The sequence below is a fragment of the Papaver somniferum genome, chromosome 11 (genome assembly GCF_003573695.1).
Source record: "Papaver somniferum cultivar HN1 chromosome 11, ASM357369v1, whole genome shotgun sequence".
Taxonomy (NCBI): Eukaryota; Viridiplantae; Streptophyta; class Magnoliopsida; order Ranunculales; family Papaveraceae; genus Papaver; species Papaver somniferum.
The window spans coordinates 35,144,507-35,161,350 of NC_039368.1; the positions used below are offsets into that span (position 1 = coordinate 35,144,507).

At 37.9% G+C, this 16,844-nt stretch overlaps 3 protein-coding genes and 1 pseudogene across 4 annotated transcripts; all 4 read right to left on the minus strand.

Moving 5' to 3' along the window:
* Positions 1-405: 405 nt before the first annotated feature.
* Positions 406-2,076, minus strand: LOC113320185 (GATA transcription factor 2-like). Of its 2 annotated transcripts, none has more exons than XM_026568122.1 (2): positions 1,740-2,076; positions 406-1,553 (listed from the first exon to the last, which is right to left on the minus strand). In XM_026568122.1, the coding sequence occupies exons 1-2, from the start codon at positions 1,929-1,931 to the stop codon at positions 636-638; spliced, it is 1,110 nt and encodes a 369-aa protein (XP_026423907.1). In that variant the 5' UTR covers positions 1,932-2,076; the 3' UTR covers positions 406-635. The 2 variants fall into 2 exon arrangements, with proteins under 2 accessions (XP_026423907.1, XP_026423906.1); XM_026568121.1 differs by having other exon boundaries at positions 406-1,559; positions 1,740-2,075.
* Positions 2,077-3,021: 945 nt separating this feature from the next.
* LOC113322482 lies at positions 3,022-8,595 on the minus strand (annotated as a pseudogene).
* Positions 8,596-8,936: 341 nt separating this feature from the next.
* LOC113322481 (septin and tuftelin-interacting protein 1 homolog 1-like) lies at positions 8,937-13,404 on the minus strand. Its single transcript, XM_026570569.1, has 2 exons — positions 10,141-13,404; positions 8,937-9,315 (listed from the first exon to the last, which is right to left on the minus strand). Exon 1 carries the CDS (start codon positions 13,152-13,154, stop codon positions 10,527-10,529), a length of 2,628 nt encoding a protein of 875 aa, XP_026426354.1. The 5' UTR covers positions 13,155-13,404; the 3' UTR covers positions 8,937-9,315; positions 10,141-10,526.
* A 158-nt stretch (positions 13,405-13,562) lies between these two features.
* On the minus strand, positions 13,563-16,784 carry LOC113322483 (TATA-box-binding protein-like). The gene is made up of 10 exons (XM_026570570.1): positions 16,391-16,784; positions 15,484-15,619; positions 15,311-15,398; positions 15,123-15,194; positions 14,949-14,999; positions 14,778-14,822; positions 14,589-14,681; positions 14,363-14,464; positions 14,185-14,265; positions 13,563-13,999 (listed from the first exon to the last, which is right to left on the minus strand). The coding sequence occupies exons 2-9, from the start codon at positions 15,558-15,560 to the stop codon at positions 14,191-14,193; spliced, it is 603 nt and encodes a 200-aa protein (XP_026426355.1). The 5' UTR covers positions 15,561-15,619; positions 16,391-16,784; the 3' UTR covers positions 13,563-13,999; positions 14,185-14,190.
* Positions 16,785-16,844: the final 60 nt, after the last annotated feature.

Genomic DNA, 16,844 nt, shown 5'->3' on the forward strand with positions numbered 1-16,844 from the left:
TGCAAACATCGATTTTAGATTTTAACATTCCTTCGGTCAGAAGGGTCTTGAAAATTAGAACTAGACAACCACCCAAGAGATGGTAGCTAATACATTCAAAAGGTCGGACCTGCAGCTGGCTGGCTTATATATGTGATGTCCACATCTGTCAACGGTAGTAGTAGTTTTCACTAATTTGGTCCCAAACGTCTAGTTAATTGCCTGAGCTATCTTTTACGTCGAAAGATAATATCTGTAGTGGATGATGAATGTTATCCTTATTTTAGGTGACATTTCTTGCACTGGAACAGTCACGGGAAGGGGTATCCGCGTATGCGCACAGGTATTGAGCTGAAAGCCTGAAAGCTTCACACTGTGAATCTTTCTTTGCTTATGAGTGGAGTCCTGCATTTTTACATAAAGTGCTTGATACCTTTAAATCGTCAAATCGTGTTTTCTACAAAGCAAATAACAACGTACATAAATGTTGGCAATGGCCAATCCAAGAGGATATGGGACATAATCAGTAGAAAGAAAAAGAAGAAAAAAGGGTAAAAGCAGAATCACTACTACTACATAGACAAAAACTAAAAAGCAAAGAACTGAAAAACTGCACTACCAATTTTTTTTTCTGTCTCAAAAAATTTCAAACATCTTTATTCAGAATGAATAGAAGAAGGAAGAATGGACATTCTCATCTCCAGAACTTTCTTATGAGAATTGGAATGCTTATAGCTCACAAAAGTAGGACTTTTAGCTGGTCTATACTCCGGCAACAACCTCCCTGACTTAAACCTAACTCCACATGCATTACACAGTGTTTTTGGACCCAATGGTCCTGCTCTCCACTGTGGGGTCCTTTGTGAAAGACAATGTGTACATCTCCTTGGTTGTCCTAGATTTCCCAAGCTGTCCTTCCTTCTACCCTCCTCCTCTTCTTCTTCTTCTTCTTCTTCTTCTTCTTCTTCTTCTTCTTCTTCTTCTTCTTCTTCTTCTTCCATTTTCATCATAATTTCTTCTTGCTCATCATCTTCATCAATAGTGGTTGTGGTTGTAGTGAAAGTAGTAGTACTAGTGCTATTATTATTGGTGCTCTCATTTTGGGGTACATTAATGAGTTCACTATCAGCTAACCAATAAGCTTGGTGTACTAGTAGTGGAGTCATGTACTCTGAAGTCATAACCACATGGTGGTGGTTAGGGTTCTGGTTTTGTGGGTCTTTTGCTCCTTGATGATGAGATGACCAACTACTATTTCTACTATTAATCTTACCACTAGTGCTACTTCTAATACTACTATTGCTGCTGAATGGCTTTCTTGGTAATTTGGCGGTTCTTCTTCTTTTGGTTGTGGAATTTCCAGTTGGAATACTCAGAAAATTTTGTAGAGATGGGGCTGTTGGTGCTGTTGAATGATGTTGATTATCTGCTAATGATACTGACGAGTAATGTTTTTTGACATTCAATGGCTGGTGGTCATTTGTTGGTAAAGGCTGATTAATGCAATTCCCAGTGTTGGATAAACAATCTTCAACTAAGTTTGATAGCCATTCTATGTTTACATCACCTGCTTCCTGCTCCTACAAATTTAACAAGAATATGAGCAACTGACTCAAAAACAAACAACTAATGAAGCCAAGAAACTAGAAGAATCCCATTTCTAGGCTTCTAGCCAATAGTATTTACTCATAACCCATGAAATGGAAGAACAAAAACTGAAGAAGAAGAAGAAGAAGAAGAAGAAGTAGGAGTAGACTGACCATATTTTGAGTGGAGAAAAGGTCATCAACAGAACAACATGAAGAAGATGAGACAACCCCAAGCTTAGAAGAGTAAGTAGTTGAGGATGGAGAAACAACAAACTGTTCTGGTTGGAAGTCTGAAGATGGAAACCCGCCATTTTCACCACCACCACCACCTGTAACTACTGACATATTCCTATAGAAATCCATCAGAGAAACACACAGAGACTATAAATGGAAACCCTGTGAAAAAAGTTAGTGAGGAAGAAAAGAAAAGAGATGGATAAAGAAAGGGTGAGTGAGTGAGTGAGAGAGTAATATTGTAATGTGAAGTGTTTGTTGGGTATTTAAATTTTTGAAATGAGGGTTTTCTCTTTTTTCTCTCTTAAAAAGAAGAAAACAAATAATTATTTCTTGAGAAAAAAAATAAATAAAAATAATGTATGGAGTGAGTGAGTGAGAGTGATTACTGACTTGTTCTGTGTCGGCAGGAAAGCAAAACCCATCCCCACACCCCCACAATTATATGAATACTCAACAATCAATCAAACACATTTCAAAAAACAAGATAACTCTGTTACTGTATAGTAGTATTATTTCTTTTTACTCCACAGCCGGTGCCGCAACACAAGCCAATTTTGTCATTCTTGGCGGTAAAATTTTTCGAGTCAAGCTTCAAATTATTAATATACAAACATCTCCCTCTGTACCCTGTTTCTCAATTCAATTATTTTAAGAAAATGAGAAATATTCTACATTTCTTTCTTTCTCCTACTCCTACGGGCATATAAACGAACCGAGCAGTTGAACAACTTAAAATGGTCAAAGTCATACCACCAGGTTGACAGTAGTACGACCCATTATTCATCTCTCATCTTTCTGTGGTGTCTAGGTTCAGTTTTCAGAGTTTAATTTGGTTTCCATTGTGTTGTTCAAGAAAGACTGGGGTTTAATTCAAAAAGACAAAGCTGATTTAAATGAAGGATGATGATGAGTCTTTCTTCTTCAATTGTTTTGATTGCACGAGACAAAGAATATTTCACTGTTACAGCACAATCCTATCTGCAAAACATATGTGCTTCAAAAGTACAAAAATGAAGGGTGTACATATAACATGGATACATGTGTTTGTGTATGTGTACATTGAAACATCTAAGAAGGCGACATGCCGGTGAGAAATCAGATTGCAGGGAGCCACCATAGTTACCAAACCAGTGATAAATTTCAATATCTAGGCAGAGCATGTTGCAGTTGTCAATAAACAATCAACTTGATAGAAAAAAATGGTAGGCCAAGGAAATAATGAAGGTGGCATTCTTTTTATTTATATTTGCCGAAACTTTACAGTAGTAAGTGTAAATTGGAAGATACAGTGTTGTGTATTAAGATATACAGTGGATATACAATTATACATGGTTACATTTTTTTAGTACAATAAATGCCACTTCTGATTGGATTTCAGAATATACCAGACAAACTACGACATGGTCTTAATGAGGAATGCAGACCCACGTTGTAGTATGGAGGCAGCAGAACAACACCAATATGTACACAGATTAGGGACGTACCAATTCCAAGCATTACCAACAATGACAAGAGAACAGTGTCATTGATCCAAAGGCGATTTAGATAGGTACTCGCGCCACTCACTTGGCGTCCCTTTTCTCAAGCTCAGCATTTTTACAGATGCATTTGTCAATGGTATGGCAAGTATATCATACTCTTTTGGTGCCTGCAAGATGAAGAGGAAAGATCTTAGTCAGCATGCAACTCTAACTTCCACTGGCAGAACATGATGACCGTGGATAGATTTTTATCACAAACATCAACTACTTAATGTGTAGCTGGGTTGATGTCCATGCTTTATTTCCCTAGTTCATACTTCTATAGATCTTGCTTATAGGAAAACTATCAACACCGTATTCAGGTTATGCTAAGCAAACATAAGGGACACACCTTTGGAACCTTCAGAAGCTTCATGTTTGCTTCCTCCAAAGTTTTATGACCTTTCTTCGAGTTGCATTTTACACAAGCCGTAACCTGTAAGGAACAACTATCATGTTAACAAAAAGGAATATATCTTTTGACAAACTGATACTAGAAGAGAGGGGCATAAAATATGCAATAGAGTTATGATAAGCAGCAAGGAAAAAATTGTTCGTTAAATTGCAAACAGAAAGAAAGAAGTGCCTTAAATTGATACACTAACCATGGGCAGCCTATCTATGAAATTCTTCACGGGTTTATGATTATCCGCATAATTCCTTTTTGTGCCATAGTCATGAAAACAAAAGAATTCTCAACTATTTAGTGCTCTTACCAGATTCTCCCATGTCCACTCTCCACCTCGTGAGATTGGAAGAACGTGATCAATGGTCAAGCTCTCACGCGAGGAACAGTACCTGTTGTCAGAGGATGTCAACATATTGTTAACTGCAAATTTCATAACTTGAGTAGTTTACAGTGTGGTTATGCAGTTTAGTTAATGACAAAACTAAGATATGTACTAGCATACAAATTCTGTGATGTTACTGATACAGAAACATTAAGAACTACTTCAGCTGTTTCACAGTATTGCGCTTGTCATGATTCTAGATATTAGTAAGACTGATTTTTTACGTCACGGTTCAAACACTCAACACGGAATTAAGATTTATAGATTATATCACTTTAGTGTAAGCGAAATTAGGGCTGCACAGCGGGTAGGGTGGGTAGGATATGGTCTATATCCGCCACCCTACCCATTTACTGGCGGTTAAGAAAATATTTACCCGCCACCCTACCCGCCAAATAATGGATAGGGTAGGATACGGTTAAAAAACTGGCGGGTAGGGTAGGGTTGGCGGGTAGGAGTAGGGTATGTGCACTCCTAGGTAGGGTGGGTAGGATATGGCCTATACCCGCCACCCTACCCGTTTAATGGCGGTTAAGAAAATCTATACCCGCCACCCTACCCGCCAAATAGTGGATATGGTAGGATACGGTTAAAAAACTGGCGGGTAGGGTAGGGTTGGCGGATATGGGTAGGGTATGTGCACCCCTAAGCGAAATTCTCCCCATGTACTGTAGCAAAAAATGACTATATCCAACTCATGTAATCTTCAAAGATATTAACTAGTAAACTAGGGAAATTTGGAAAAACCCAGAAACAAAAAGAGACTTACTGACACATGAAAACATCCCGAAAAAGTATATTTTTCCGGCTGAGGTTTTGTTTGATTCTTCTTCTTTTGACAACTTGCAGTAAGTGGGGAACCTGCAAGCAAGAAATATCATAGCATAAATGTTAAAAAGTAAAAAATCATGAATAAAGAAAATAAATGACTATTGACAAATTAAAGTAAGACATTAAATAACATAAAAAGAATTTATTTTAAACACCCTTTCAAATGCAATAACCAAGTCTTATCAGTTGCATACCCTTAGGACAGCTGGTATGTAAAAGGATCCGCTGGGAGAATCTACGGTCTGATCATAATATTCCAAGACATCGGCCTGGAAGGAAACAAGATCAGAATAAACATAACACGAAAGAAATCACGGTAATGAAAATTACATTTGGAAATGGACTTTCTCCGTGAACCCCACAAAGTAAGGGTAAAGTAGAACATTGGTCGTATATTCCGAAGCACCAAAGAAAATCAAAGGGTTTCATTTAGTAGAGCAGCAATCCAACCTTTTCCATGAACTCTAAACAAATAGCACGCTTCCAGCAGACGACATTGACAGGCCTAACCAAATGATAAAACAAAACAAAAAAAAAAAAAATCAGGCATGATATGTAAACTTGGTTTTTACATGATGCAAAAACTAAATAACCTGTTTCGAATGAAAAGAAAAAGACATACAGTCTAAGTATATCAAGTATCAATAGTAGGCATAAGGTCCAATGAACTCGAACTCGGGAAAGCAAAAAAAATTGCGATGCCTTTAGAATGAAACGACCTCCTTAAAGAAGTGCAACATAAAACCTAAGGAGCAAATTTAAATGGAGGAAATCAATTGTGTTAGCCTCTGTAATCTCGGTACTTGGTAACCAGTGTGGTAATGCGGGCTCCAAGTTCAAGCTGGCTGTTGAAAACCGCAGTAGGTCAGAAACCACCAAGACCAAAGAAATAGAGGTTCAGTTGAGCTGATTAGCTCAGTTCTTTAGCTGTGAGCCAGTGATAGCTTTGACTTGGTAATAAACCATATCATCCAAAACTGAAGCAGGCCAAGATGGGGCTACTAACACGTGTTTCACGGATCACAAAATTCAAATATTAACCACAGAAGCAACGTACATAAAAGCCAAGCCAAATAAGAAACAGAATATCTGTACATCCACGAACATTCTTTGGTAAGACCTAACGAACATTTAACGGGAAGCATAACAGCATTCACCACAGGATATAACTTTTGAACAATGAGCAATTTGTTACTCCAAAGTCAACTTCTTCTAGGTGACAAAGATTAGTACGTGATATATGAAGTTTGAAAAAAGGAAAAACATGTAAATGGCACATTTTAAGGACTACAAATCTATCACTGGCCACTACCAACGTCAGTCATGGAGGTGATGAGTACGTCATAATGTTGGTGCATTCTCTCTCACATTTTCACCCATAAAACTACCAAAAAGGTTGACAAAATTCAGGTTTAGATTAGGTAGGAACACGAGAAACCTTATGCTATTACCTGCTTGTCATGTATCTGTCCAAGCAAAATAGGTTAGGCACATAACCTAGCTATTTAACTCATCCCAAGCTTGACCCACGGATTCACTTACCGAAATACATTTTAGGGGCTCAGCCCCCTCGTAGACCAAGTGACTAAGTGAATGGCTTAATCCACCTCTGTGTGCACCTGGCCTTCAGATCTCATCTCAACCAAATTGCACTTAAACAAACCTTTGACTCACCTCTGTTTCATTATAACATGGGCCAGATTTGCTCTCCACTCCTTGAGGAAACAGATGAAAAACCAAAGAGACACATCTCTGATTAGGTGGTAGGTTCTACAATTGTATGTCCTCCCAGGTTTGGTGGTCACAGCAAAACAAATAAAACTTTTCACAAGATCGTGACGGGATTAGTCTCTTTAAGATCAGCAATCATCTTCTTCTACTGACAAGGATAGCGACGTTCATAACCTTTCCAGCCATCTAAGTCATATGAGAGCCATTCAGTTACACCAATGTATCAGTGCACCGTAACCTCTGGATACCTCAAGTTGATTATGTATATGCGTAGTTTGGAGAGCGCTTGCTCAATAATGAAACCACTGACTAATTTTCCTAGAAGTTTATGGTTGAAAAGGTAAAGTGCAACGAAGGAAGACTCGGATAAAGCAACATGCAAACTCCTAGTTCTCACTTCATCTTCTTAGATGTTGGAACCATGAGATGCAATGTGTGCATCAAAGTCAATCTAGAGAGCTTGGTGAAACTATTTCCTGGTAAATTTTCACTAAACCTTTAATGTGCTAAGTCCTCCACAGTTCACATTAACTAAAATCTTGGAAATTTAAAGTGTCAAGCTGGGTTTGGAGTTGGCTCCGATAATCTAACTTTCCTTAAAAGCAGTAGGCAGAGGAACGACCTTATATAGTATATTAACAACAGATGCCTAGGTTGCATAGGATGAGGGAATATTCTAACAAAACCCGCAGAATAAACATCATTCCACATTTCAGATCACGAAATACACATGAAGGTTAGAGCTTTGGAATATGCTTGCGAAACAAAGAAAGCAAGCTTGGGATTATCGCTTAAAAGTTAAAACAGATTGTTGAAAAGGATCATCTCTACTAGGAATGTGGTAATGATGGTGGTCATAGTACTGCTAGCCCTTTCTGTTCATTTATTTTGCCACTTAATTGAAATTTACCAAAAGTTTTCCAAAGTTTAGAGATATTGATCCAAGCTATATAACACATGAAAGCCCCTCAAAAATTCTAAATATACAGAAACACATTAGAAACTAGATTTCTGTCTCCCACAACTATAATGGTAAGTACCAGGTAGAAGTACTCTAATGCAAGATTATGAGAAACAGAAGCAAGATTATAATTGTCAGCACAGAAAGAAGAGAAGTGGTACTAAACTAAGCACTCCTAAGAGCAGCACAAGGGATTATCTGATATTATGCATTATAATGCACTATCAGTCTGCAGTAGAAAATTAGATAAAACACAATGAAAGAACCAGACTAATTTTCACAAAAAAATAAACAATCAAAAAGAACCCATGAACACAGTAGAAGTTAGTCAGAATTTTTGAAGTGTAAAAAAAAAAAAAAACTAACCTTTAAGAAATATCCAAGACCAATCCTCTGAAACAAGCTAACTCATCACTTTTAAATTCAAATGGATCAAAATCAACATCCCCTCCATCATAACCAATGCTTAATGATCGTCCATCAGCATTAGAACTACTTGATTTGTTCCTTAAAGAACTGAAAATCCTTGTCTTTGATCTAGACCCATAAAACCTCTTCTTTTCATGGTGGAAATGATTATGGTGATTGTGAATGAGTCTTAACCCACAACCAACTTTACCACACACTGGGTCTCTAATTTCAGACCCAATTGATAATCTATCACCATTGAATAGTGGTTTCATACCTCTTTGAGCTGTAAGTTGTGCCATGAATGTGGGTGTTTGGAAGAACTCTTTCTGGGTTGTGTGAGAGAGAAGTTCTATTGATATTTTTAACTTTCTAGCTGATCAGGGAAATCTATGACACATGTCGTTGGCATTTATTAAATGTTGAACTAGGAGTTTTATGCTTTTGGCTGAAACTATTTTTGTTGTTTTCTTTTCTGATTGTGGAATGGTCTTTACTAGCCACCCGTTCGTTGCTTCTTCTGATATCCAACAACACCAACGTCCAAAGGACATCCTTTTCACTACTTTTCAGTCTTCTTGGTAGTTTAGAAGTGAAAGATGTCTGAGAACAGAAGAAATAAGGTGAAGTTTAAAACATGTTTTTGGGAATAGAGCATGGACTTTGAAAGTTTAGTTCTTGGACAATGGCCAATGTGTAGTTGATGGTTCATCATGAAAGTTTTTCCTCCACCTAAGTTATATTCTCAACCCTTGAGACCAATCCCCGTTCCTTTGAAGAAGAGAGAGGTTGCAAGTTGTTCGACGCTGACAAACTAACAACTTCATTAACAAATTTATTCGTTTGAAGCAACTGAAAAACATATGGCGAAGGAACTTCACATCTGAAATAGTGAGAAAAACATAATGAACCATAGAGTGCTTTTTATTAATATAAAAAAAAATCTTTAAAAACGGCAGAGTTGCATCCTAAAACAAAATTAGTTTGTTCTTTGTTTAAATTCTTTTTCCCCTCAGCTTTATCACTACCTACATGTACTCGCACGCTTAGTGAATTCCACAGTTTACATTCTAAAGTCTCATCATAATTTATCAGATGCATCAAAAAAGCCAGAACGCCAGCACACGTCCTCCCATATTTGCAATCTGTCATGTGGTCTCCTTTTCACCCTGTATTTTACAATTGGAATGAATCTTCCACAAAACTGTAGCAAGGCATAGGCATGAGGTAAAGCCTAAACCCCTTCTATTCGACTACAAAGAGACAGGCTGCACACAAACAAAATAAAAAACAAAGATAAGTGGTCAAGGATGGGGTTGACATTTGGCTCTGACGCCATGTTAAAATCCCATGAACCTAACTTTCCTTAATAACCAGTTGGCAAAAGAACAATTGCGTAACAGTACTAAGTAAACACAGGTTGCATAGGATGTGGGAATATCCTAACAAAACCCACCGAATAAGCACCATACCATTTCAGATCACAAAATACACATAATGGTTTAAACTTTGCGAAATAAGAAAGCAAGCTTGTTGTCACCTAGGACATCACTAAAAATACATGGTCAAAAACTGAACTGTAAGCCCCTCAAATTCCACAATTCGTCTCAAATTTTAGAGATATTAGTCCAGGCTATCCAGCCCAAACCCCCTAAAAATTCTAAATATACAGAAAGACATTAAAATTTTAGATTTATGTCTCTCAACAAGGGGATCTCAAGGGATTTTGAGACTCACTAAAAGCCTCTAACCACTGCCAGGAACCTGACTAGCCCCTTGTTGATGTACTCTAATGCAAGACTATGAGAAACAGAAGCAAGATTATAATTGTCGGCACAGAAAGAAGAGAAGTTATACTAATCTAAGCACTCCTAAGAGCATCACAAGGGACTGTCTGAATATTATGCATTATAATACACTATCAGTTTACAGTAGAAAAAAGTAAGATAGAACCCACTGAAAGAAACAAAAACTAAATTTTGCATAAATTAACAATCAAAAAGAACCCGTGAAAATAGTAAAAGTTGGTCAGAATTTTTGAAGTGTAAAAAGTAACTCCAGCAATCTATACAACAAAAAAAAAAGTGACTAACCTGTAAGAAATATCCAAGACCAATCCTCCGAAACAAGCTAAACTCAAATGGATCAAAATTAACATCATCTCCGTCATAACCAATGCTTGATTAACGCCCTTCAGTATTGGAACTACTTGATTTGCTCCTCTTCTTTTCATGGTAGAAATGATTATGGTAATTATGAATGAATCTTAATCAACAACCAACTTTACTTCACAATGAGTCTCTAATTTCAGACCCAATTGAATAGTGGTTTGATACCACCTCAATTTTATTCATAAAGCAACCACTTCAACAAATATGAGATGCATTTTCATTCACGAAGACTAATTGGAGGTAGAGGAAGGAGAAAAACCTTGGGTCTCAGCAGCTCTTACGCGTGTTTGGTACATGGCCCTTTGTTCTCAGCGCCGTTTTGGAGCAAATTTACGATGCATCTCAAGCAGCTGATCAAGGGAGACCAGTGACCAACCCGCTTCTGTCTGTGCTAAGACTTTCTGATTTAAGGAATCCACATACACACTTATGTTACCAAAACCATATATCTGAAGACCATTATGTGACCTGCCAGGCTTTGGTTTAAATAGCAACTCATGCTGTTGTGCATGGGCCTCAATAATTTCTTTCAAACTCATTTCGGGCACCCCTCCCATACCATCCACAGGCACTCCACTTCCCATGCTGGCGGCAGCTTGTTGCTGCGCATAAGCTGCTGCCTTTTGTCGAGCCTCAAACTGCCTTTGTTCAGTCACACGTAGGTAACTAATGTTCTCTCTTGCCCCAGGTTGAGCCACCTCCATACCTTCAACAGCCTGGTTCATCATGTCCAGGCCTATGTCTAACTGATAGCGTATCCGATCATTGGCTAGCAATTCTGCAGCTTCTGCCGAGAAAATTCCTTTCCAGCCCAAATACCATTGTGTAACTTCTTCAAAATTTGGATTTGAGCACAACCAGTGATACAGAACCTGTTGCCATTTAGGAAAGAACTCCACCTCCAACATTGTTACCATATGGCGACTTGGAATGGCAGTTGCCCAGGACATAACCCAACGGAACTCATCAAGCTTCTGATTAGCAGGGTTCACTTGAAATGTCTTCAATGCATCTACCAATTTGGGAACTATAAATTGAACGATAAGATGTTCCCAACTATCAGGATCAAAAACTGTCTTCCAAGGAGACAATATAGCATATGCAGACGCATCACTCGGGTGCCAAGCATGGAGCACTTTTCCCAATTTAAAACGAATGGTGTAATACAAACTTTCCAATTTATGTCCCAACAGTGGCAGCCATGGATGCACCCAGACATGGATGGAGACCGTCTCCCTTTGTGGATCCCATGTCTCCACAGCATAAGACAACTTTGGCACTATCACATTGTCCAAAATGCTCTGAAGAACTGATGGTGGAAGCAGCGACTCCCACGACTCCAAAAGCCGAAGCATTGGCTCAGGATCCCTGGGATTCCATGTATTGGTGCCACATATCCTCACAGCAGGGAAAACAACCTCCATTACCAATTGGGTGTAAGGTGAAACATCGTCTGAGTAATCAAATGGATCATCTCTCTGTAACAAGTTTTTCCATGAAGCCATCAGCTGCAACCCATGTGACGCATTTTGGAGTGGATTCCATCCCTGAAAAACTCTTATAAGTAATGGCAGTGCATAAGAACACGCAATGCAAGACAAGTTACATAACTTGTACTCATCCCTGTAATTTGTCTGCAGCTCCGTAAATATATTTGAAAGCGACTCTATGGTCAGAGTGCCAGCCGCATTCTCCCCCTCTATTCGATCCATCACTGCAATTATTTCCTCCATGTTATCAAGCTGTTTCTTCTGCCGACCAGCATCCTTTTGGAGTGTTTCCTTCTCCGACTGCAAGCTTACAACCTTTTCCCTCTCCATCCTCAGATCCCTATCAATTTTCTCAATATCAAGTTGAGCCAAATCCAAAATCAGCTTGATATTATATTGAAGTTCAGGCATGGGTTTATCACTCTCCCTAGCTTTCTCTTCTGCATTCAAGTCCTCCAAATTCGTCAAAACTTTAACCTGTGGACCTCTCATATCAATAATCTTTTGACCAATTTCAAAACCCCCATCTTCTTTGCTGGCCAATAATTCTTCAGCTGTAGTATAAGCCTTATTCTTTTTCTTCGTCCGATTCTGTTTAGACCACAGCTTCTCTTTCGACTTAACAGCAACCACTGGAGGCAGTGAATTCTTCTCTTCGAACTTCTCCTGCCCGATTGGTTTCGCCGCATTCTTTGCTTCTTTATAATCATTAAAACCCATTCCCATTAGCTTGGGTCTTAATTGTGCTTCAATTGGAGTTAAAATACCTTGTTGATTCTTACCTAATCCACCTCCCTTATAACCCATCTTGGCTAATAACTTCATTCCAACCCCTTTGGTATGTTTCTCAAATTCCCCAATATCATCTCCAACACCACCTGATTCTTTTTTACTCCCTAATTGTATTTTACTCTTATTAACCAATTTCTCTTTCTCTTTCTCTTTCTGTTTCATTCTTCGCTGGACTCCTTCTTCAATCTTTTTCCCAAATGCAGTAGGTAGTAAACCATGATCATCCTCATTCTCACTATCACCACCACCACCATCGCTAATATTATTCGATTTAAACCCTAAACCTAATCCCCCTCTACCACCACCACTACTACTAACTCCTAAACCAGGTTTTGCCTCCAAATCATTATCATCTTGTTCTTTGAGTTCTTGATTAGGTATAACAATGCCAGTAGAAACAAAATTAACAGGTTTTGTGTAATCTTTAGAAGAAGATAAGATACCTTTCTTGCCACGCTTACTGGAAGAACCACCACCACCATCAGAATCACTACTAGCATCATCAGCGAAAATACCATAAGTAACATCATCTTTTGATTGAAATTTCTTGCTTCTTTCTTTTCGTTTCTTGTAATAAAATTCTCCCCCTATCCATTCCCCACCTTCGTAATCGTTCTCCATATCTAATCTCTCCATCTTTTGATAATCATCCATTCTTCTCGCGAAATATTAAAAACCCTAACTCTATTTTACTCGCTCCCCAAAGAAGAAGAACAAGTACCAGAAGATCCCGTCTGGGTTGTGAGAGAGAAGTTGTATTGATATTTATTTATTTATTTTTAACTTTCTAGAAACCCTGATCAGGGAAGTCCTGTGTTGTCTTCGTTTCTGATTATTTATTTTTTTATTTTTTTATTTTTTTTGTGAAGGAAAGGCGGACTTTTATTCATTTACCTCATTGAATCTGAGATTGGAAGAGATGCAATTCGGTGGAGAATTAGCACTTCACGTTGCAAATGGCTGAAACCTTGCATTTGATAAGGAAATAGCTTCTCTACGAATCTCCAGAGTTACTGAGCGTACATTCAATAATAACGTTAAAACACAGACAATTTGGATCTTGGGCAAGTCCACTACAGAGGGACCCTAAGTCGAGAAAAACATATGACAAAGGAACCTCACAACTGATATAGTTAAGAAAAACATCATGAACCCAAGAGTGGTTCTTATTAATATAAAAAAAAAAAAAACGGCAGAGTTGCATCCAAAAAAAAAATAGTTCTTTTTTGTTAATTTTTTTCCCCTCATGTAGTCGCACACTTGGTGAATTCCACAGTTTACACTCTAAAGTCTCCTCATAATTTATCAGATGCATCAAAAAAGCCAGAACCCGAGGCCAATGTCCTCCCATATTTGCAATTGCCGGTGATGTGGTCTCCTATATTTACAATTGGAATGAATCTTCCACGAAATTGTAGCAACGGCATAGGCATGAGGAAAAGCTTAAACCCCTTCTATTCGAGTACAAAGATACATACTTAACATAATAAGACAGTTGCCTGCACACCAACAAAATAAAATACAAAGATAAGTAGTTAAGGATGGTGTTTTCCAGTATAACACAGGTGATGAACACCGACATGCTACAACCTGCAGCCTAATATAAAAATAATCTACAATGATCTTTCTATCCCATTTCTTTCTATCTTATATTGAATGGCGTTGAAATTTAAGACGAGAGTACCATATGTTACTGCTGACTCTTTCTGAACTCAGTTAGGACAGGATATATATTTTCGAAGGCTGTGTATGTCTCATCTCGAACCTGAAACGAACAATACCAGGCACCATAAATCATTTAACATCATGAACTCAAAACATTTACACATGAAAAACCAGAGTAACAATGCTATACAATTTACCTTGGCACCCGTGAGAACAATTTTGCCTGATACGAAAATAAGCAGCACAATCTTTGGCTGTTTCATTCGATAGATCAGACCTGGGAAGAGTTCTGGCTCATACTGTACCAACAAGTTGCAGCTAAATTCAAATTAGAAACACCCCTCGAAACCAACAAAAAAATAAGATACCCCAACAAAGGATATGCAATGGTCTCATTCTGACCAGTAGCTGAACAGTACTTACACTTGAAAAGGCACCATGAGAATATGCCAGCCCCTCAAGCCTAATGGGGAATTTCACATCACAAGAGCCGACGATGTTTTGAATTTTAAAGTCCTAAAACAGAACAGACAGAACGGAGGAATTTGTAAGAGACATTGTCCAATGAGGACGGAGGATAAATCAGCCAATCGAGCTCTATAGGACAAATACCTTAAACTTGGCTGGAAACCCAAGCTTTTGTATAATTCGAGCATACTGCAAATTGTCAATTTCAAAGATTTATCAATACATCCAACTATCCAAATACCATTGAAGAAGCTTCTCAGTTAGAAGCTATAACGAATATAAGTTGTAACCCGGAATGTTTCCGGGGATTAATACCTTCCTCGCTGCAAGCTTAGATTGCTGCTCGCTCTTAGCCCCAGTGCACACCTGAAAAAAGAAGCGCGGACATCAGTTTAAAGGTCAACTATAGAGTATGTAGATTAACATACATGCATAGCAAGGGGGCTAACAAATAATTCCCTTTCGAGTAAAATAGACAGCACTACATACCATCTTCCCAGAAGCAAATATCAATGCAGTTGTTTTGGGCTCCCTTATTCTCATGATTACGGCAGCAAAACGCTATAACAAGCATTGTGAAGCTAAATCACTACACATTCATATCCAAAATTAATCATACAAAGCCAACCGTCAGCAAAGATGTTAGTAAAGAGAAACACATTAAACATTGTACATACCTTTGGATTATACTCAGCATTACGAGCTTGTAAAGCGATGGCTTTGAGGTCCAACTTGCAATCCAAGTTGACAGTAGATACAATATTCCTAGAAATATCAACAGACGGCGTCAACTCTAATTATAATTTAAATGTGCAACAAAATCTCATCATAAAGTAATGACTATGCTTACTGTAGTATAGGCACGATTCCAGAAGGATGCTTGGCAAGATCTACTGGTTGGCTTCCTTCTAAAACTTGATCAGCCATCTACTAATTGCTTCTGAGGCAAATAAATCACTGGGAGCTTTATCCGCAAAAATGTAGAACTGGCAAAAGCATAATGTTCGTCATTATAAACCAAAAGAGACTACATTAGTAAGTCTATGCACAAAAAGAATGCATGGTAACTGGTCACGATTAAATTAATCAATCTAAAGCAAATTTATCAATCTCTAGATGAACTGGATATTGCATAAGTCCAACGTTTACAGATATTATTACACAGTAATCAAGCATAACATCCGGGTTTACCATATCCTATCTATTATTTGCTTATTCATTAGACTCAAATTCGTGGAAGACTGCCACTTCTCAGATATATATATATATATATATATATGTCTGAATCAAACTCTGAAATCTAGACAGTCTATACATGAACAGTTGCATGGAAACTGGTCTGCTTACCACAAAAAAAAAAACGATTCAACATGCAATTTAAATAGTCTACAGCAAACTTATCCGGTCTATAATGAATTTCATTGTATAGACAACTGGGTATTACAGAATACCAAAAATGGAATTAACAGATGAGACATCTTGGCTAAACAAGACATCAAACAGTAATTTAAAAGGGGTAACCCAAGTTTTATTCTTATTCAGATTATATTATTTAGTCACTGGATCCAAATTTATCGACTCAGGGTATATAAATGAATCAAACTCTCAAATCTCAACAGCCTCACCCCCTTACAAAGAAAAAGGAATTAGTCACTGGATCCAAATTTATTGACTCAGGGTATATATATGAATTAGACTCTCAAATCTAAACAGCCTCACCCCCTTACAAAGAAAAAGGAATTTGAACGAGCATATACCTCGTTCAGCTTCAAACCCTTTGTCGGTTGCTGCTGTACAAAAATCCGATATTTTTTTAGGGTTTTCTCTCTCTTTTATTAGATCTAAAACCAAAACCCTCAATCCAAAAACAAATCAACTGATCTAAATCAACTCCTCTTCCAAAGATCTGTAAGCTTAGAGGAGAATCACAAATCAATAGGAGTCGAATCACAAGTCTAGGTTCGTTTTGAATGATTTGGATCAACAAAGTTAACACCTTTCAACGGATAGAAATCTGGATTCAAGAAAGGGATTAAGAGATTTTAAAATATGAGACTTTATGTAAGAATGATAAGAATGGAGAGGGATGGAGAAGATGAGAAGTGATATTAGGGTTTGGTTGGATGTTTCGGATGAATATGAGGTGGAGAGAGAAAAAAAGTTGGATCGCTTATCTACCTGTCTTGTAGTATTTATAGGCATCCACCGGGT

Coding starts and splice junctions, on each gene's coding strand:
- LOC113320185 (XM_026568121.1), bottom strand. CDS start 1,931: ATGGATTTCTATAGGAATATGTCAGTAGTTACAGGTGGTGGTGGTGGT. Junction 1,560..1,739: donor TTTTCTCCACTCAAAATATG/GTCAGTCTACTC, acceptor TTAAATTTGTAG/GAGCAGGAAGCAGGTGATGT.
- LOC113322481 (XM_026570569.1), bottom strand. CDS start 13,154: ATGGATGATTATCAAAAGATGGAGAGATTAGATATGGAGAACGATTAC.
- LOC113322483 (XM_026570570.1), bottom strand. CDS start 15,560: ATGGCTGATCAAGTTTTAGAAGGAAGCCAACCAGTAGATCTTGCCAAG. Junction 15,000..15,122: donor TATTTGCTTCTGGGAAGATG/GTATGTAGTGCT, acceptor TTCTTTTTTCAG/GTGTGCACTGGGGCTAAGAG. Junction 14,823..14,948: donor CTAAGCTTGCAGCGAGGAAG/GTATTAATCCCC, acceptor GACAATTTGCAG/TATGCTCGAATTATACAAAA.